The following is a 17,574-nucleotide window of genomic DNA, read 5'->3' as shown; positions in this document are numbered from 1 at the left end:
TTTTCATGTAGAATGCTTTTTAAGAGGATATTACATTGTGATTTCCAAAGGATGACATCATCTTGTTTCAATCAGGAACTATTCACTAGTTGGCACTGGCAGCTGTGTCTGAGGGTCTGGGATCTGCACTTGATGGTGAAAGCACCAGAATATGGAGTGACTGTGGAAGACTGAGGTTTTCTCCAGAGAAGGCATCTTTTATATCTGGGCAGTGTCTAAGGAGCTTTGCTCAAGAATTTCTCAGGACTATTGCAGAGTGGGTATGCAGCAAGGTGGGTTGAGGGGGGATGCTTAGTGAGAGTTGTCTGGAGAAACAGAACTAGTAGAACATATACAAATGAAAGAGAGAAATAAGAGAGATAAGCCTGCAGGGCAGGCTGGCAGTTTGGAGACCCTGGGAGGAGTCAATGTTACAGCTTGAGACAAAGGCAGTTTGAAGACAGAATGCCATCTTCCCTGGGTGGCCTCTATCTTTTCCTCTTAAGGCCTTCAGTGGATTGAATGAGTCCCACCCCATTAAGGAGAGTAATACGCTTTGCTGTTCAGTCGCCCAGTCATGTCTGACTCTTTGCGACCCCATGGGTTGCAGCATGCCAGGCTTCCCTGTCCCTCAACATCTCCCGGAGTTTGCCCAAGTTCATGTTCATTGCGTTGGTGACGCCATCCAGCCATTTCATCCTCTGATGCCCTCTTCTGCTTCTGCCCTCAATCTTTCCCAGCATCAGGGACTTTTCCAATGAGTTGTCCGTTAGCATCTCAAAGTCAACTGATTTAAATGGTGATCTTATCTAAAAAAATACCTTCACAGACACATCTAGACTGATGTTTGACCAAATATCTGGGTACCATGGCCTAGCCAAGTCAGCAAGTGAAATTAACCATCACAGATGTGGAAGAGAATTGTACATACTTCTTGGCTAAGGTAGCCACATTGTCAAAATTTCACTGGATGCCTCTGCTTACCCCTCACTCTCTGCCTGGATGGTCCACTACACAGGCCTGCCTGAGTGGCCTTACTGCACATACTTGCACAGCTGGCTGGACCCCATCACTTCTGAGAGTAAGAGGGTCTGGGATGCTGTGAGCATGAAAGCCTGAGAGCCTCATTGGGGCTGTGGCAGCCCCATTTCATCAGGCCAGGTATCTGGAGCCCAGTTCTTCCCTCCCTCTGTGGTCTCATGTTGGTAGACTTGTGGATAGAGATTAGGAGGTGGCCAGTGAGACAGGGCCATGTGGAGAGTGTTTGGATAAACTTTTCCTTCATGTTGCCAAGGACAGTGGCTTGGGCTAGCTCTGACTTCTGGGAGTGGTGGTCAGGACAGTTAGGAAAGACTGAGGGTTATGTCATTAAAGGACTCTCACAATGTTCTTCCAACCCAGCTGGTTCCAACAAGCTTCACCTGGTCAGACCCTTACTCCCACCTCCCTGAGCCTGGAAAGCAGGTCTCTGGGGAGGACATGGTCATGGGGACAATGTGTGCTTCCGTTTTCTGGAACCTTCTGATCCAGGGAAATGCCCTGCCTTACCATGCCTGTTGCTGCTACTGCTGCTGCTAAGTCTCTTCAGTTGTGTCCGACTCTGTGCGATCCCACAGGCGGTAGCCCACCAGGCTCCCCGATCCCTGGGATTCTCCAGGCAAGAACACTGGAGTGGGTTGCCATTTCCTTCTCCAATGCATGAGAGTGAAAAGTGAAAGTGAAGTTGCTCAGTCGTGTCCGACTCTTAGCCACCCCATGGACTGCAGCCTACCAGGCTCCTCTGTCCATGGGATTTTCCAGGCAAGAATACTGGAGTGGGGTGCCATTGCCCCTAAGTTGGAAGGGGATCCATTCATCAGCCCCCTCTCTGGAGTATCCTGGAGGAGGCATCACATAACCTTTAATTCTCACAAACCAGTGCAGCAGTCCTGCCTCCCTGTTCCAAGGCCCTCTCCACAGCTGCTGGACTCTGTTGTCAGAGCACAGCAGGGCACCAGGCAGAGTCAGGGACCCCTTAAACTCCTTTGGTTGACTCATACAGACACAGGAGCTCATGGACTCTCAGATGAATAGAGCCACCGCCGCACATATGTACACATGTGCCTGCAGAACACTTTCTGTGTTATAAGACATCTGACTTGTCCCTCCAATGAAAAGTCCATTGAATTTCCCTCTGCTCCCCTTTCCTCCTCTACTTCCTTTTCTGCATCTCAGAGGCATAGAATTAATTAGAGGCATATTAATTATTAATATGTCTTGGTTCATGACATCCTCTCATCATTGGTCCCTGCAAGGCCATCTTTTATTAACTAACGAATTAATAGAAGTATCATGGCAAGCGCTTCTGAAACCAATATCCCTATGACTCCCAGAACACTGGCAATTACTTATACTTACCGTCATACTTATACTTAAGTATAACCTTGTGACCTTGCCTCCCACTCCCAAGGCAACTGCTGTTCTGAATAATACAGTCTTTACTCTTTACTTTTATTTTTTAAATGCAATGCTGAAGTCATGTTTCTTACAAATTTTATGATTTTTTGGCTTACTTTGTTTTAAGTTTACACAGAGATCTGTTGTATGTAATCTTTTGAGGGTTAACTTTTTCACTCACTATTCTATTGTTAAGCCCACTGAGTAGTTCACTGAATTTCTGCGTAGGCAAATAATATGACTTCTAATCACTAGTGAGGCAATGCTCGTCTTTGCTATGGCTGGTTTTAGGCTAGCAAGTGGCATGGAGAGATTGTGAGTGCATGCTCTATAGCTCTTGTTTATTTATTGGCTCCAGGAGTGGATCCCCATTTATGGAACTTGGAAAAGCATTAAAAATGATTATTATTGGTATTTATAATGATTTCTCTGGAAGAGGAAATAGCAATCACTCCAGTATTCTTGCTTGGAAAATCCCATGGACAGAGGAGCCTGGTGGGCTGCAGCCCATGGGGTTGCAAAAAGTCAGACATGACTTAGCAACTGAGTATAAATGATTAGGTGTTTATTTTGATGATATTCATTATAAGGAGTCATTTTTGAGGACCTCAAACACCACTCACATTCTGGCAGGAGAGCTAAACTCTCTTACAGTGCTTTGTGGGATTCTCCAACTGACAAGAGCACAATGTGAAAAAGTCAGGATGACTGGCTGGAATCAGTTGTAAGAAATGGGATATATGATGCAATCTACTCCCTCCCCCAGATTGCTGGCAGGGCACCCTTCACCCTTCCCCTACTGATTATCCCCTTTTATGTGGCATCTTAAAGTTATTTCACGAGGCTTGGTGGTAAAGAATCCACCTACCAATGCAGGAGACACAGGTTCAACCCCTTGGTCAGGAAAAGCCCCTGGAGCAGGAAATGGCAACTCACTCCAGTATTCTTGCCTGGAAAATTCCATGGACAGAGGAGCCTGGAGGGCTACAGTCTATGGGGTCACAAAGAGTCAGATAAGACTGAGTGATTGAGTATGACTTGCAAAGTTATCTCAAGGTAATTGTATCCCTAGGATCCAGCTACGTGTCTGGAAAAAGAATGTGTTCCTGGGCTTCTCTTGCTTAACCATTCCATTTCGATGTGTTTAAAAAAAAAAGTACCACAGTCGGGAAAATATAATACACACACACACACCAATATGTCTAGCCTAAAATTTACCTGTATTACTGATTGTTGTAATTGCCTCCTAACTCATCTCTCTGTTTCCCCACTGACCCCTCTACAGTTCATTCTCAACATTAAAGCCAGAGAGATCCTGTTAAAGCCTGCTCAAAACCCAATTTAGGAGTCTTTCCTGCTAGTCCAGAGGTTAGGAATCTGTCTGCCAATGCAGGGCACAGGGGTTTGCTCCCTGGTCCAGGAAGATCCTGCATGTGGCACAGCATAAGCCCAGGCACCACAACCATTGAGCCGGCCTGCTGCAACTACCGAAGCAACGAGGGAAGCCACTGCAATGAGAAACTCACGCACCACAAGGAAAAGTAGCCCCTGATTGCCACGATAGAGAAAGCCCAGCACAGCAACCAAGATCCGGTGCAGCCATCAATAAATAAATAATTAAAAAAAAAAAAGAAACCAAGCAAACCCCAATTCAGAGTAAAAGCCCAAGTCCTTCTGAAATCACAGGCTTTCATCATGGATCCTGCTGCCCCATTCCCTCCTGGCCTCCCTGTTTCACAAGCACTCAGGCTTGATGCGCTCTCAGGACATTTACACTTGCTGCTGCTTCTACCTGGAGAGCTCTGCGCTGAGCATCTGTGTGGCTTTTATCCTTTCTTCCGTTTTTTGCTGAAATATTGTTGTTATTATTCAGTTGCTAAGTCATGTCTGTCTCTTTTGGGGACCCCATGTATTGGAGCCCTCCAGGCTCCTCTGTCCACGGGATTTTCCAGGTGAGAATACTAGAGTGGGTTGCCATTTCTTTTTCCGGGGAATCTTCCCGATCCAGGGATTGACCCACATCTCCTGCATTGGCAGGCGGGTTCTTCACCACTGAGCCACCAGGGAAGCCTGTGACCTTTCAGTTCAGTTCAGTTCAGTCGCTCAGTCGTGTCCGACTCTTTGCGACCCCATGAATCGCAGCATGCCAGGCCTCCCTGTCCATCACCAACTCCCAGAGTTCACCCAGACTCACGTCCATCGAGTCAGTGATCCCATCCAGCCATCTCATCCTCTGTTGTCCCCTTCTCCTCCTGCCCCCAATCCCTCCCAGCATCAGAGTCTTTTCCAATGAGTCAACTCTTCGCATAGTCTTAACCTCTCTGAATCTCAGTGTCTTGTTTTTAAAGCATAGGCCAATAGTAACCACCTGGACTGGAGGCTGCAGGATTAAACATGTGATGATGTATGTAAATTCTTGCTGCTTAGTAACTGGCAGTGTCCTTATGGGAAAGCAGGCACCAAGGAGGCCAGGGACTCATCCTTTAAGTTCAGCACCAAGTCAGCAGAAAGCCCTGGGCCTCCTTTTCCCTGCAGCCCGGGCCAGCTGAGGTCAGGCAGCCTGTGGGAACCCAGGAGAAGGCGGAGGTGCTGGGGCTAGATCTCTAGGGGCCACTTCACTGTGGGTTTACTCCTTTAGGAATCAGGAGGCAGGCACTCTCCCCCATTCACACCTTGAGAGATGGGGACTCAGACTGGAACAGTAACTTGATCCAGGAAACCCAGAGGGACAAGGCCAGTGCCAGGACGCACAAGTCGGGAGCCCCTGGCCCGGTCCCTGGGATGCATGGGATTTGTGCCTTCTGGTTTCTGCTTCCCGCTCTCAGAGCAAGTTTAAAGGATGCTCCTCCCCTTTCCTCCCGTCTTCCCAACCCGCTCACTCCCAGGGGAGGGGCGGAGTTCCCGGGCCCTGCTGACACCGTCACCACGGCAACGCGGCCATACTGGCCGCAACGGACCGGGGGTCTGAGTCTTCGGCGCTGCGGCCTCGTGGCTAAAGCGGAGCATGGACACCCTCTTCGTGGAGGAGGTGGCGGCCTCCCTGATTAGGGAGTTCCTCAGCAGGAAGGTACGTGGCGCCACCCTTATAGTTATGGGAAGTTGCTTGATTGTGGGGGTGGGTGAGGGGAGCAGTCTGGAGACTCTCCGGCCCTGGAGACCTTTTGGGAGGGAACCCTTCCCCTGCCCGCTGCCTGCCCTAGAGATGACTGATGTGAGAGCCCCTTTCCCCGGACTTTGGGAACTACATTTCCCAGGAGCCCTTTCTGTGTCCGCTCACTTCCCGTAAGCAGGGACAGGATAGCGGCCGCCCTTAGAGGTATCTCTCCCTTCCCGGCTCGCGAACACCGGGCCTGCGCCCCACTCATTTTCTTAAAGTTCCCGAGGCTCTGGGAGCCCAGCAGGCCGGCATGGGTGCCCAACTCTGATGTAATCAGACTTACATCCCACTAGGCAAGAACTTCCTCCCAAAGGGAACCCAGAGGGCTAAAAAAAGTTCTTGCCAGTCAAACCCTTTAGTCCTGTTCATCAGTGGGAAGGTTCAATCGAGGTCGTTTTAAGTTCTCCTGTTATCTTGTACCGGTGGCTGTATCTTCCCTGGTGGCTCAGCTGGTGAAGAATCCACCTGCAATACAGGAGACCCCCGTTCGATTCCTGGGTCGGGAAGATACCCTGGAGAAGGGATAGGCTACCCACTCCTGTATTCTTGGGCTTCCTTGATAGCTCAGATGGTAAAGAATCCGCCTGCAATGCGGGAGACCTGGATTCGATCCCTGGGTTGGGAAGATCCCCTGGAGGAGGTCATGGCAACCCATTCCAGTATTCTTGCTTGGAGACTCCCATGGACAGAGGAGCCTGGTGGGTGGCAGTCCATGGGGTGGCAAAGAGTCCAACACGACTGAGCTACTAAACACAGCAGAGCACATTATCTTGTACCAGGAGAGTTTTCGGGGAACTCAGAAGTTGGGGCGGTCCTTGGCTGTCACCTGTCCTGACAGTGGAGGTGAAGGCGGGCTGGGGAAGAGGTTGCTGGGAGTTACACCATGTATAGTAGGAGTGTAGGGAGAGTACCCATTGCTCTTACACAAGATCTCCTGGAGAAGGAAATGGCAACCCACTCCAGGATTCTTGCCTGGGAAATCCCTTGGACAGAGGAGCCTGGCAGGCTACAGTCCATGGGGTCGCAAAGAATCTGACAAAACTTAGCGATTAAACAACAACAGAAGAGGAATAATAAGACCTGCCCATGGCAGATTTATCAGAGAAGGCGATGGCACCCCACTCCAGTGTTCTTGCCTAGAGAATCCCAGGGACGGGGGAGCCTGGTGGGCTGCCGTCTATGGGGTCGCACAGAGTTGGACACGACTGAAGCAACTTAGCAGCAGCATGGCAGATTTATAGTGACGATTAATAATGATCTACAGGCAGGTTCCAGCCACTGTATCTGGCACATAGTAGGCATTCAACATCTCTGATGTGCCCCTGTTTTGAAAGTGTCTTTCTTTGCTTTTCGAAAATATATTTTTATTTAAAATGCAACGTGGCCTCAACTGTATCTGCTCTGTTTTTATGACTAATTGACCCACCATCACCTAGTCCTGGCTACACACAGGGTATCAATGATACACCCTGTGAGGATGACCACTGCCATCATTTAAGTCTGGGCTACCGAGCAGAACTCCCTGAATGTCTTCCCTATGCCTATCCTCTCTTGAGTACAAACGAAATCCAAAATTGTCAGCTGCTGTTCGAGGCTCCCCTGTAGCCTGACCCCAGCTTACCAGCCCAGTTTCATTTCCAGCTTCTCTCACATGCTTTCCCCTGTTCCTTCCCAAGTCCCATCTCCTTCAAGAGGTCTCAGGTACCTGTGGCTGGAATAACTGGCTCATTTGTCTGAGGTCTGCTCATGGGCCCTCATGTTATAGTTTATGCATCTGCCTGTCTCACTCACTAGACAGGTTCACATTGCTGACACTGAACTGGGCAGAGCCTTTGCAGTTATCTGGTTCACCTGGCTTCCTCTCTTTCAACTTTTCGTCGGGAGACACTAAACCCCAAGAGGAGAAAGGAGTCTGTTACCCACAGTCACTCAGAAAGGCATGGAGAGCTGGGACTGCAGCCCAGATCGGCCGCTTTCTGCTCTGGGGTGGAGACTGTGGACTCTCCTTGTGGCTTGGTGCAAAGCAGGTACCTACCTACCTAACCAAGAGAGTTCCCATCCTGATGTGAGGTACCTTCCAGGTGCCTGTTTATTTTCTCAAACCCTCATAACAGTGCTGAAACACACGTATAATTATTCCCTTTCACAAAAGACTATGATCAGACTGGGAGGTGAATAAACTTGCCTGGGGTGAGCGGATCAGATCATGCCACTCCTCTGCCCAAAACCCCCGGTATGTTTCTTTTGCAATTAGAATAAATCCCAGGAAAGGCCTTGCCCAGGCCTACCAGGCTCCCTACAACCTGGCTGCCAGCTCCCCTTTGAACCTCACCTTCTACTGCTGCTTTCTTTACCCTCCATCCTACATCATGCCCAGGTATGCTGGCCTCCTCCAAGTGTGATCCCTCCACAGGGAGAATCAAGACAGTCTCCTGGCAATGGCGGCATCCACCAAGCTCGTGCCCCAGCTGCACTCTCCTGCAAGCACGTGTCCTAGCCTGCCTCCACCACCTCTTGCAAGTGGTCATGCCCTAAGCCTGTCGTTTCCATAATCTCAGTTCCAAGCATCCCATCATCCTCACTTCCAGCTCATTCCCATCAGCAGCCCAATATAAACTATTCTTCAGCCTCACTCCCATCTCCATTCCACTGTTCTTGCCAACTTTTCATGGTCCCTCAGCCCTCCTGTGGCCTCTCCCCACGTCTTACCCACACATCACCCCTCAACACCCTGCTCAGCTCCCTTGTCTGTCTCTCCCTTCTTTATATTTGGCCTACTGCTTGCTTGCACTGCTCAGCTGAATGAGGCTGGGGAAAAACACACCGTTATGTTGACGGTTTCACGATCAATTCATGGTCTCTCACTCCTGTGATGTCTCAGAGATGCCTGCCCACCTGGTTATACTTCTCCAGTCTTGTTCTTAGTCACTCAATTGTTTCTGACTCTTTGTGACCCCATGGACTGTAGCCCGCCAGGCTCCTCTGTCCATGGGATTTCCCAGGCAAGAATACTGGAGTGGGTTGCCATTGCCTTCTCCAGTCTCCAATCTTAGATGGACATTTCACACATCTCTCTCCTCAAACTCCAGAGCCCCTTCCCCCTCTTAATTTCACTGAGAAAATAGAAGCATTCATGAGAAAACTCCATCATGCCGGACCACTACAGTAACTAACCCTCTTGGGCCTGAACCATCTGCCCCATTCTCCCTCCTGCTCTTAGGAATGAGTTCTCCATCCTCTGGGTAAGGCCAAGCCCCCGCTGTGTGCCTGTCCTCTCTGTGTGCTCCAGGACACTGGTGCAGTTACCATCCTCTCTCTCTATCGAATCATACATTTTTGCCTTCTCTACTGGGTGGATCCTATCAACATGTAAACATGCTTCTACACATCCCATCTTGACCCCCAAGCCCTTCCAGCTACTAGTCTATTTTTCTTCTCCCTTTTATAGCAAAACTGTATGAAAGGACTATGTATGCCCTGATTCTAATTCTGCTCCCTGTTTTCTCAAACTTTAATCAGGCTTTTGTCCCCATCAATCCATGGAGACAGCTCTTGTCAGGTTCATCAGTGACTTCTTATTTTTAGTCTTTACATTTACTGATCTAACAATCGTGTTGAACTCAGTTGGTTATGCCCTTCTTGGAAAACTCATTCTCCTTGGCTTCTGGAGGTCACCTCCCTTTTGCTTTTCCTTCTGTACCTCTCTGGTCACTCTTTCTTGGGTTCTTGGCAAGTTCCCTGTGGCTTCCGGAGCTGTGCATGTGAAAGTTGCTCAGTTGTGACCGAGTCTTTGCAGCCCCATGGATTGTAGCCTGCCAGGCTTCTCTGTCCATGGAACTCTCCAGGCCAGAGCACTGGAGTGTGTAGCCTATCCCTTCTCCAGGGGATCTTCCCAACCCAGGGATCAAACCCAGGGCTCCCTCATTGCAGGCAGATTCTTCAGCTGAGCCACAAGGGAAGCCCAAGAATACTGGAGTGGGTAGCCTATCCCTTCTCCAGCAAATCTTCCCAACCCTGGAATTGAACTGGGGTTCCCTCATTGCAGGCAGATTCTTTACTGTCTGAGCCCCCAGGGAAGCCATGTGCGTGCCAGTGGATTTAAAGACTTAGTCTCTGACTCTCTTCTCTTCTCATTTTTTCAGCCACTTCCACCACTATTGTGGGTTCCATTACTGTCGACATGCTGACAGTTTCCAAATGTCTGTCTCTAGCCAAGACCTCTCCTTGAACTCTTACATTCTTTCCAACTGCCTAGTTTACATTTCCACTTAGATATCCAATAAACATCTCAACTTCACACATTCAAAACTCAATTCCTGATTCTTTCTACCTCCTGCAATTTTCCCCACTTCAGTAAGTAGCATCACTAACTGTATGGTTGGCTGGGCCAAAGCCTTTAGAACTATCCCTGGCTCTTTCCTTCTTGTGCAGCTTGCATGCAGTCCATCTGTACACTTGTGGGCTTTACCATCAGAGCACATAAAGAATGTAACTACTATTTACACTTCTGCTACAACTACCCTGGTCCAAGTCACCTCCATCTTTCGTGTGAATTGTTCTATAGCTTCCTAGTCTTAATGCTTAATCCCCTGTCCCATATAGTCTGTCCTCAACCTAGAAGCCAAGCAGTCCTTTGCAAATAAATATGTTAGTTCAGAATGCTCCTTTTTCCCCAGTCCTCCAGTAGGCTTCCCATTTCACAAAAGCCAACAAGGCCTTTGCTTAGCAAGCTCTGGGCAACCTCTCTGACTTTATTTCCTGTCACTTTCCCCTAGTTTTATGGCTCTAGCTATACTGGCCTCCTTGTAGCTGCCACAGGGCCTTTGTACTTGTCATTTGGGTGAGCTCTATGAGGGTCAGGACTTTGGTCTTTTCACTCCTCTGCCTCTAGCAGACAAACTGGTGGACTAGTGGCTTGTTCCTTTCATTTCACAGATCGGAAACTGGAAAACAGGAGTGAGCACATGGATGATGGTCAGTAAATAGCTGACTAGAAACTTCCTTTTTATTCTCTTTGATTCAAGGTGGCATGCATATGTCATTTCACAAATTCTTCTTGGCCCAGCTCATGGCAGGTAGCAGTTTTTTTCTTGTTTTCCCAGCACTGAGAGCCTCTGCAAAATTCTGAACACAAAGCCTGGGGGAGCCTCTGAAGCCTGGCTCACACTGAGGTCTGGATCCATCAAGAGCAAGGGGCTCCCTTAGCGCCAGGCTGATCTGCGTGTGAGGCATCTCCCATTCTTCTGCCTTTCAGTGATCATCACTGTCTGGGGAGGTGGGCAGGCTGCAGCTGCTGTGGTTGTTTTCAAAAGAAGGAGCCAGACTCTTAAGGGGCCCCAAGGGCTGGGCCTTTTGGGAGTTCAGGGCTGGAGGATGGAAAGCAGCTGCGCTGGGACACAGCAGACATGTCCTTTGAGTCACCACGTGCTTCCTGTGAGTCTGGCTCCTGGTGTCATCTCCTCACAGTCCAGGATGGTCAGATCTCCAGCTATGTGAGTCCACTCTGTTACGCTGGACAAATCAACGCTGGCGCCCCATCTGCAAAAAGAAGGGAATGACTGTTGGCCTTTTGCTTATGTATTTCCTCCTGTTTATTTTTAAAGCTTCATATCCCGTGGCCCCAAATCTAAGCCAAACCCTGCGCTCCTGAGCCAGTGGTGGGCAGCGAGACAGTTACCTCCATTTTGCTTTCTTTTTCTCTAAAATGTGCTGACAGCTTCAGCCTGAGCTCCACCCACAGGGTGGCTGTAGGATTCGGAGTAATAATCATGAAGATGATGTCAAGTGTAAAAGTTATGTAAGAGTAAATTCTTAAGTCAGTTTTCAGTCCTCCCAATATACTGTGAGGAAGGTGGGAGAAGATGACGGTAATGAACATCAGCAGTCTTTTTGTTGATCCTCTGCGTCAGAGCTGGGAAGGTTTAGATTTAAAATGGTAAATAGTGATTTAGAGTACTTCCCTCAGGGCTTAAAGAAGACGTATGTGACCATGGACCAGGAACGCCCACGCTCCGATCTCAGCATAAACAGCAGAAACGATCTCCGAAAGGTTTTGCATCTTGAATTCCTCTACAAGGAGAACAAGGTACATACTTTCAAAGTGTGGTGGGGAGTTTTGGAACGGATTTTGGCAATGTCACAGTACTCACGAGCCCTGCCAGGTCACCAGAGACCAGTGGCTAGAGGCTTGCCGCACCTGCGGTCAGGGAGAAACAGACAAATCCCGACTGTGTGCGGGTTTCTAGCTTCTGTCTGCCCCACCCCACTGTCAGCACGCATGCACTGTATGGGGCTCATTTTTGCACCCAGGCCTGAGCCTGTTAACAATTATTCCCTGTGCTCCTTCCCTTCCAGAGAGACTATTTTTAGTAAGACTGTACTGAAGAATATAGCATTCAGTTATGCTAAAATTTTCCATTCTTTGCCTCCTGAAAAAGGAATGGTTTTCCTTCTTCAGCTCGGAGTAATAACTTTTTTCTTAAGGCCACTGTGACATTTAATTCAGGCAGATGGGGGGTTTGGGTTCAGCTAACCCAGATGTGTTGAAGTTGAGATAGCAAATGGAACAGGTACCTCCTTGGGTGGTGATGGGGGTGCTTACTTGACCCCCCTCCTCGATCCCCCCACCGTCTGTTATAAGCCTTCAGAACGCTGCATAGTTTTCTTCTGTTGTGCTTATTACGCTTATAATAGAATATTTGTGTGGGTGTTTACTTAGGATCTGCCTCCCCCACTACTCTGGACGCTTCAGGATACCGGTTGTATCCCCATACTTCACCATGATGCTTGATGATGTGGTAAATAGTGTGTATTTATGAATGAATGAATGAATGAATGAGCAAGTGAATGAAAATATGAATGAATGAATAAAAATACCGTTCTGAATTAATTGCTCTTTCTATTAGAAGAGAGAATCTTATGATTTGACTTTTTGACCAAAAATGAGGCACCATGTGAGAGTTGTGAGTTAAGTTTTATTTGGGGCAAAGTGATGACTGCAGCCTGGGAGGCAGCGCCTCAGCGCTGAGAGACTGCGCCAAAGAGGTAGTGCCGCCGCCACTGCTAAGTCGCTTCAGTTGTGTCCGACTCTGTGCGACCTCATAGACGGCCGCCCACCAGGCTCCCCCGTCCCTGGGATTCTCCAGGCAAGAACACTGGAGTGAATTGCCATTTCCTTCTCCAATGCATGGAAGTGAAACGTGAAAGTGAAGTCACTCAGTCGTGTCCCCATGGACTGCAGCCCACCAGGCTCCTCCATCCATGGGATTTTCCAGGCAAGAGTGCTGGAGTGGGTTGCCATTGCCTTCTCCGAAAGAGGTCGTGGGGAAAGGGCAATATATAAGATTTTGGTGAAGCAGGAATTCAGTGCAATCAAGCGCTTACTTTACAAGAGATTTTCTGCTAGTCACAAGGAGCTGATGTCATCATGAAGGGTTTTAATGCTTTTCTACGTATGAGGTACAAGGATTAGGATCCTGAAATCAGTTCCTAAAAATATTTCAGTATCCTGAAAATATCAGTTCCTGAAAACTGTCTTAAGACTTGTTCTACCAGTTTCCCTGGAGCACAGAGTGCCTCACTCTCCACCCTGAACTCCCTCAGGGTGTGCCAAGAGCTGCAGCAGCACAGGGGTCAATCTCCACAGAGGCAGATGGCAAATGCCCTTAGCAAGCACCAATTTATAGTTGACAGATTCAAGAACAGGCTCTCCAGCAGATGTTGCCTTGTGGGAGGGCGTAGTGACAGAGGTGGAAAGAACCTCATGGACATGTTGTTCAGCGTTTATCACAAGTGGCAGCCAGGTGAAGTCTTTCCAGAAGTCCTGGAAAGACCTTTGTGCTCTGGGTCCTGTGGTGACACGCGGGCCCCTCCATCTCCTGTACGCACTTGGTTGAAGTCCTGTAGACAGAAGACTACTGCCCAGGTAGCAGACACTCATCAGTCATCCACCGGCTCTCTTACAAGGCAGGAGAGTGCTTTGTACATTTTACAAAGATTTTTTTTCCAGAGAGAGTGAGACAGTTAAGCAGAAAATTCAATTAACCATTGTGGCACAGTGAGATTTTTGTGAAGATGCACCTTTAACCTAACTTCCCAGAAGCATCTTTGTCATTCAAGTTATTTTTATTTCTTCACTGTAGTGTGGTCTCCCTAAGGTAGCTATTATCTTAAGATCCTTAAGATATTTTCATTCAGTTCAGTTCAGTTCAGTCACTCAGTCGTGTCCAACTCTTTGAGACCCCATGAACCGCAGCATGCCAGGCCTCCCTGTCCATCACCAACTCCTGGAGTCCACCCAAACCCATGTCCATCTAGTCGGTGATGCCAACCAACCATCTCATCCTCTGTCGTCCCCTTCTCCTCCCGCCCTCAATCTTTCCCAGCATCAGGGTCTTTTCAAATGAGTCAGCTCTTCGCATCAGGTGGCCAAAGTATTGGAGTTTCAGCTTCAACATCAGTCCTTCCAATGAATACCCAGGACTGATCTCCTTTAGAATGGACAGGTTGGATCTCCTTGCAGTCCAGGGAAGAGTCTTCTCCAACACCACAGTTCAAAAATATCAATTCTTCAGCACTCAGCATTCTTTATAGTCCAACTCTCACATCCATACACGACCACTGGAAAAACCATAGCCTTGACTAGACGGACGTTTGTTGACAAAGTGATGTCTCTGCTTCTTAATATGCTGTCTAGGTTGGTCATAACTTTCCTTCCAAGGAGTAAGCGTCTTTTAATTTCATGGTTGCAATCACCGTCTGCAGTGATTTTGGAGCCCAGAAAAATAAAGTCTGTCACTGTTTCCACTGTTTCCCCATCTATCTGCCATGAAGTGATGGGACCAGATGCCATGATCTTAGGTTTCTGGATGTTGAGCTTTAAGCCAACTTTTTCACTCTCCTCTTTCACTTTCATCAAGAGGCCCTTTAGTTCTTCTTCACTTTCTGCCATAAGGGTGGTGTCATCTGCATATCTGAGGTTATTGATATTTCTCCCGGCAATCTTGATTCCAGCTTGTGCTTCCTCCAGCCCAGTGTTTCTCATGATGTACTCTGCATATAAGTTAAATAAGCAGGGTGACAATATACAACCTTGATGTACTCCTTTTCCTATTTGGAACCAGTCTGTTGTTCCATGTCCAGTTCTAACTGTTGCTTCCTGACCTGCATACCGGTTTCTCAAGAGGCAGGTCAAGTGGTCTGGTATGCCCATCTCTTTCAGAATTTTCCACAGTTTATTGTGATCCACACAGTCAAAGGCTTTGGCATAGTCAATAACACAGAAATAGATGTTTTTCTGGAACTCTCTTGCTTTTTCGATGATCCAATGGATGTTGGGAATTTGATCTCTGGTTCCTCTGCCTTTTTTAAAACCAGCTTAAACATCTGGAAGTTCACAGTTCACGTATTCCTGAAGCCTGGCTTGGAGAATTCTCAGCATTACTTTACTAGCGTGTGAGATGAGTGCAATTGTGCAGTAGTGTGAGCATTCTTTGGCATTGCCTTTCTTTGGGATTGGAATGAAAACTGACCTTTTCCAGTTCCTGTGGCCACTGCTGAGTTTTCCAAATTTGCTGACATATTGAGTGCAGCACTTTTACAGCATCATCTTTTAGGATTTGAAATAGCTCAACTGGAATTCCATCACCTCCACTAGCTTTGTTCATATTGATGCTTCCTAAGGCCCACTTGACTTCACATTCCAGGATGTCTGGCTCTAGGTGAGTGATCACACCATCGTGATTATCTGGGTCTTGACGATATTTTTGGTACAGTTCTCCTATGTATTCTTGCCACCTCTTCTTAATATCTTCTATTTCTGTTATGTCCATACCATTTCTGTCATTTATTGAGCCCATCTTTGCATGAAATGTTCCCTTGGTATCTCTAATTTTCTTGAAGAGATCTCTAGTCTTTTCCATTCTTTATTTTCCTCTGTTTCTTTGCAGTGATCACTGAGGGAGGCTGTCTTATCTCTACTTGCTATTCTTTGGAACTCTGCATTCAAATGGATATATCTTTCCTTTTCTCCTTTGCTTTTGGCTTCTCTTCTTTTCATAGCTATTTGTAAGGCCTCCCAGACAGCCATTTTGCTTTTTTGCATTTCTTTTTCTTGGGGATGGTCTTATTTCCTGTCTCCTGTACAATGTTACGAACCTCCATCCATAGTTCATCAGGCACTCTGTCTATCAGATGTAGTCCCTTAAATCTATTTCTCACTTCCACTGTATAGTCATAAGGGACTTGATTTAGGTCATACCTGAATGGTCTAGTAGTTTTCCCCACTTTCTTCAATTTCAGTCTGAATTTGGCAATAAGGAGTTCATGATCTGAGCCACAGTCAGCTCCTGATTATTTGATTTATCCAGTAGTTATTAGCTGTTATACAATAAATTGGAGCTTATATTTTACAGGAAAATATACTCATTAATCTGTCTATGTCATCACAATTTTCACGTTCACTCAGCTCAAAACTAGAGTGATTCTGGGAAAGCCCTGTGATTTAATGTTAATTCTAGTAATTTGTTTTCCCCTTTAACTGTACCGTAGATAAAATGCCTATATAAAACTACGGTTTTGAAAAATGGTATCCGTAGATTTGTATAAAGGCTGTATCTTTATGAGCAAAATGATACGAAAAACCACAATGTATAATTCAGGTATTTAGGGCCCCAAATCTCTCATACTGAAAGGAAAATAAGAAGGTTGAAGTAAATTATGTAATGTCCCCAACCCCCCAACTCTCTTCCCTGTAAGTTTCGTTTAGACTTAGACAAAATAATTTGGGTCCTATTCTAAAAAATAAAACTGTCCCCTGATTTTGACTGCCTGATAATTCTGTTGAGTTTGGTCATAACCTGTGGGTCTTGGTCCCAGAGTTCTACTACATAGGTCAGGGAAATTGTAAGGGGGAAAGACTGGATACACCCAAGGGTTCCCTCTGTGCTAGGCTCTTTATCAGGCACTTTATCGCTCTGACAGCAAACTCTCCACCTGCCCCATGCCTGGTTGCCTTTCCGAAGGGCCTGAATGTTACCTGGCAGGTGGGGTGCTGACTGCCACATGGTCTAGCTCCTGAGACCAGCTTGGATAACTCTGTCTGTGTATATTACTTAGGTGAATGCCTAAAAGGAATCAGGGTTCTAATCTTGGCGATTCTGGTTTAGTAAGACTCAGCAAGGCCTGAGAATTTGTGTTTGAAAAAAACCTTCAAAGGTAATATTTAGTGCTGTCAGGGTAGGGGAGTACTGACACCACTTGTTTCCAAAATCTACTACCAAAGAGTTTCATTTTATCTTTTTTAAAGATTGGGACATAAACGGAGTCAATCCTGACTGCTCTCTGTGCTCTTGCACTAACCTTCTGCTGTTTGTCTCTGTCGTTCCTGTGTCCAGGGTTAGATGTAGAGTACACAAGCTAAGAAGGGGCTTCGCAGGTGGCTCAGTGGTAAAGAACCCGCCTGCGGCGCAGGAGCCACAGTAGACAAGGGTTAGATCCTCCACGGGAAGATCCCCTGGAGGAGGGCATGGCAACCCACTCCAGTATTTTGCCTGGAGAATGCCATGGACAGAGGAGCCTGGCAGGCTGCAGTCCATAGGGTCATAAAGAGTCGGACAAGACTGGTGACTTAGCACACACACACACGTAGCATACACAAAGAAATCATGCAGGGCCCAAATGTTTATAAACTTGTAGAATTAGTGATCATAAAGACTGAATTGTTTTTTTGAATGAAAGGATATATGTTTTATAAATTTATTTCCAGGCGAAAAAAACCAAGAGGAAATTTGATTAGGGGTGCCTCTGTTCATATCACATTTTATTACATTTGTTCACTGAATCTCCTGTCTCATGCATTGGATACTAGTTCTTTGAAGGTATTGATTTTATTTTCATCTCTGTTGCTCCCTAACACAGAACTTGACATATAATAAGTAGTTAGTGAATGTTTGCGGAGACAATGTATGGATGAGTAAGAAGTTGATAAACTATGTCAAAGAATT

At 47.1% G+C, this 17,574-nt stretch overlaps 1 protein-coding gene across 8 annotated transcripts in view; it reads left to right on the top strand.

Moving 5' to 3' along the window:
- Nucleotides 1-17,574, top strand: part of MINDY4 (MINDY lysine 48 deubiquitinase 4) — a 139,655-nt gene that overhangs the window by 15,772 nt on the left and 106,309 nt on the right. For 4 of the 8 annotated variants that reach the window (XM_070787882.1, XM_070787884.1, XM_070787885.1 and 1 more), the window contains one exon: nt 11,538-11,657. In XM_070787882.1, coding sequence (XP_070643983.1) covers nt 11,562-11,657 — 96 coding nt within the window. In that variant the 5' untranslated portion in view covers nt 11,538-11,561. Of the gene's footprint in view, nt 1-5,318; nt 5,483-10,507; nt 10,547-11,537; nt 11,658-14,685; nt 17,449-17,574 lie in introns of those variants that run through there. The other 4 variants (XM_070787879.1, XM_070787880.1, XM_070787887.1 and 1 more) reach the window with 4 other exon arrangements.

Source organism: Bos indicus, chromosome 4 (assembly GCF_029378745.1).
Source record: "Bos indicus isolate NIAB-ARS_2022 breed Sahiwal x Tharparkar chromosome 4, NIAB-ARS_B.indTharparkar_mat_pri_1.0, whole genome shotgun sequence".
Classification (NCBI taxonomy): domain Eukaryota; kingdom Metazoa; phylum Chordata; class Mammalia; order Artiodactyla; family Bovidae; genus Bos; species Bos indicus.
The sequence above is the reverse complement of the archived record's forward strand: the minus strand, read 5'-3'. Positions and strand labels throughout refer to the sequence as shown.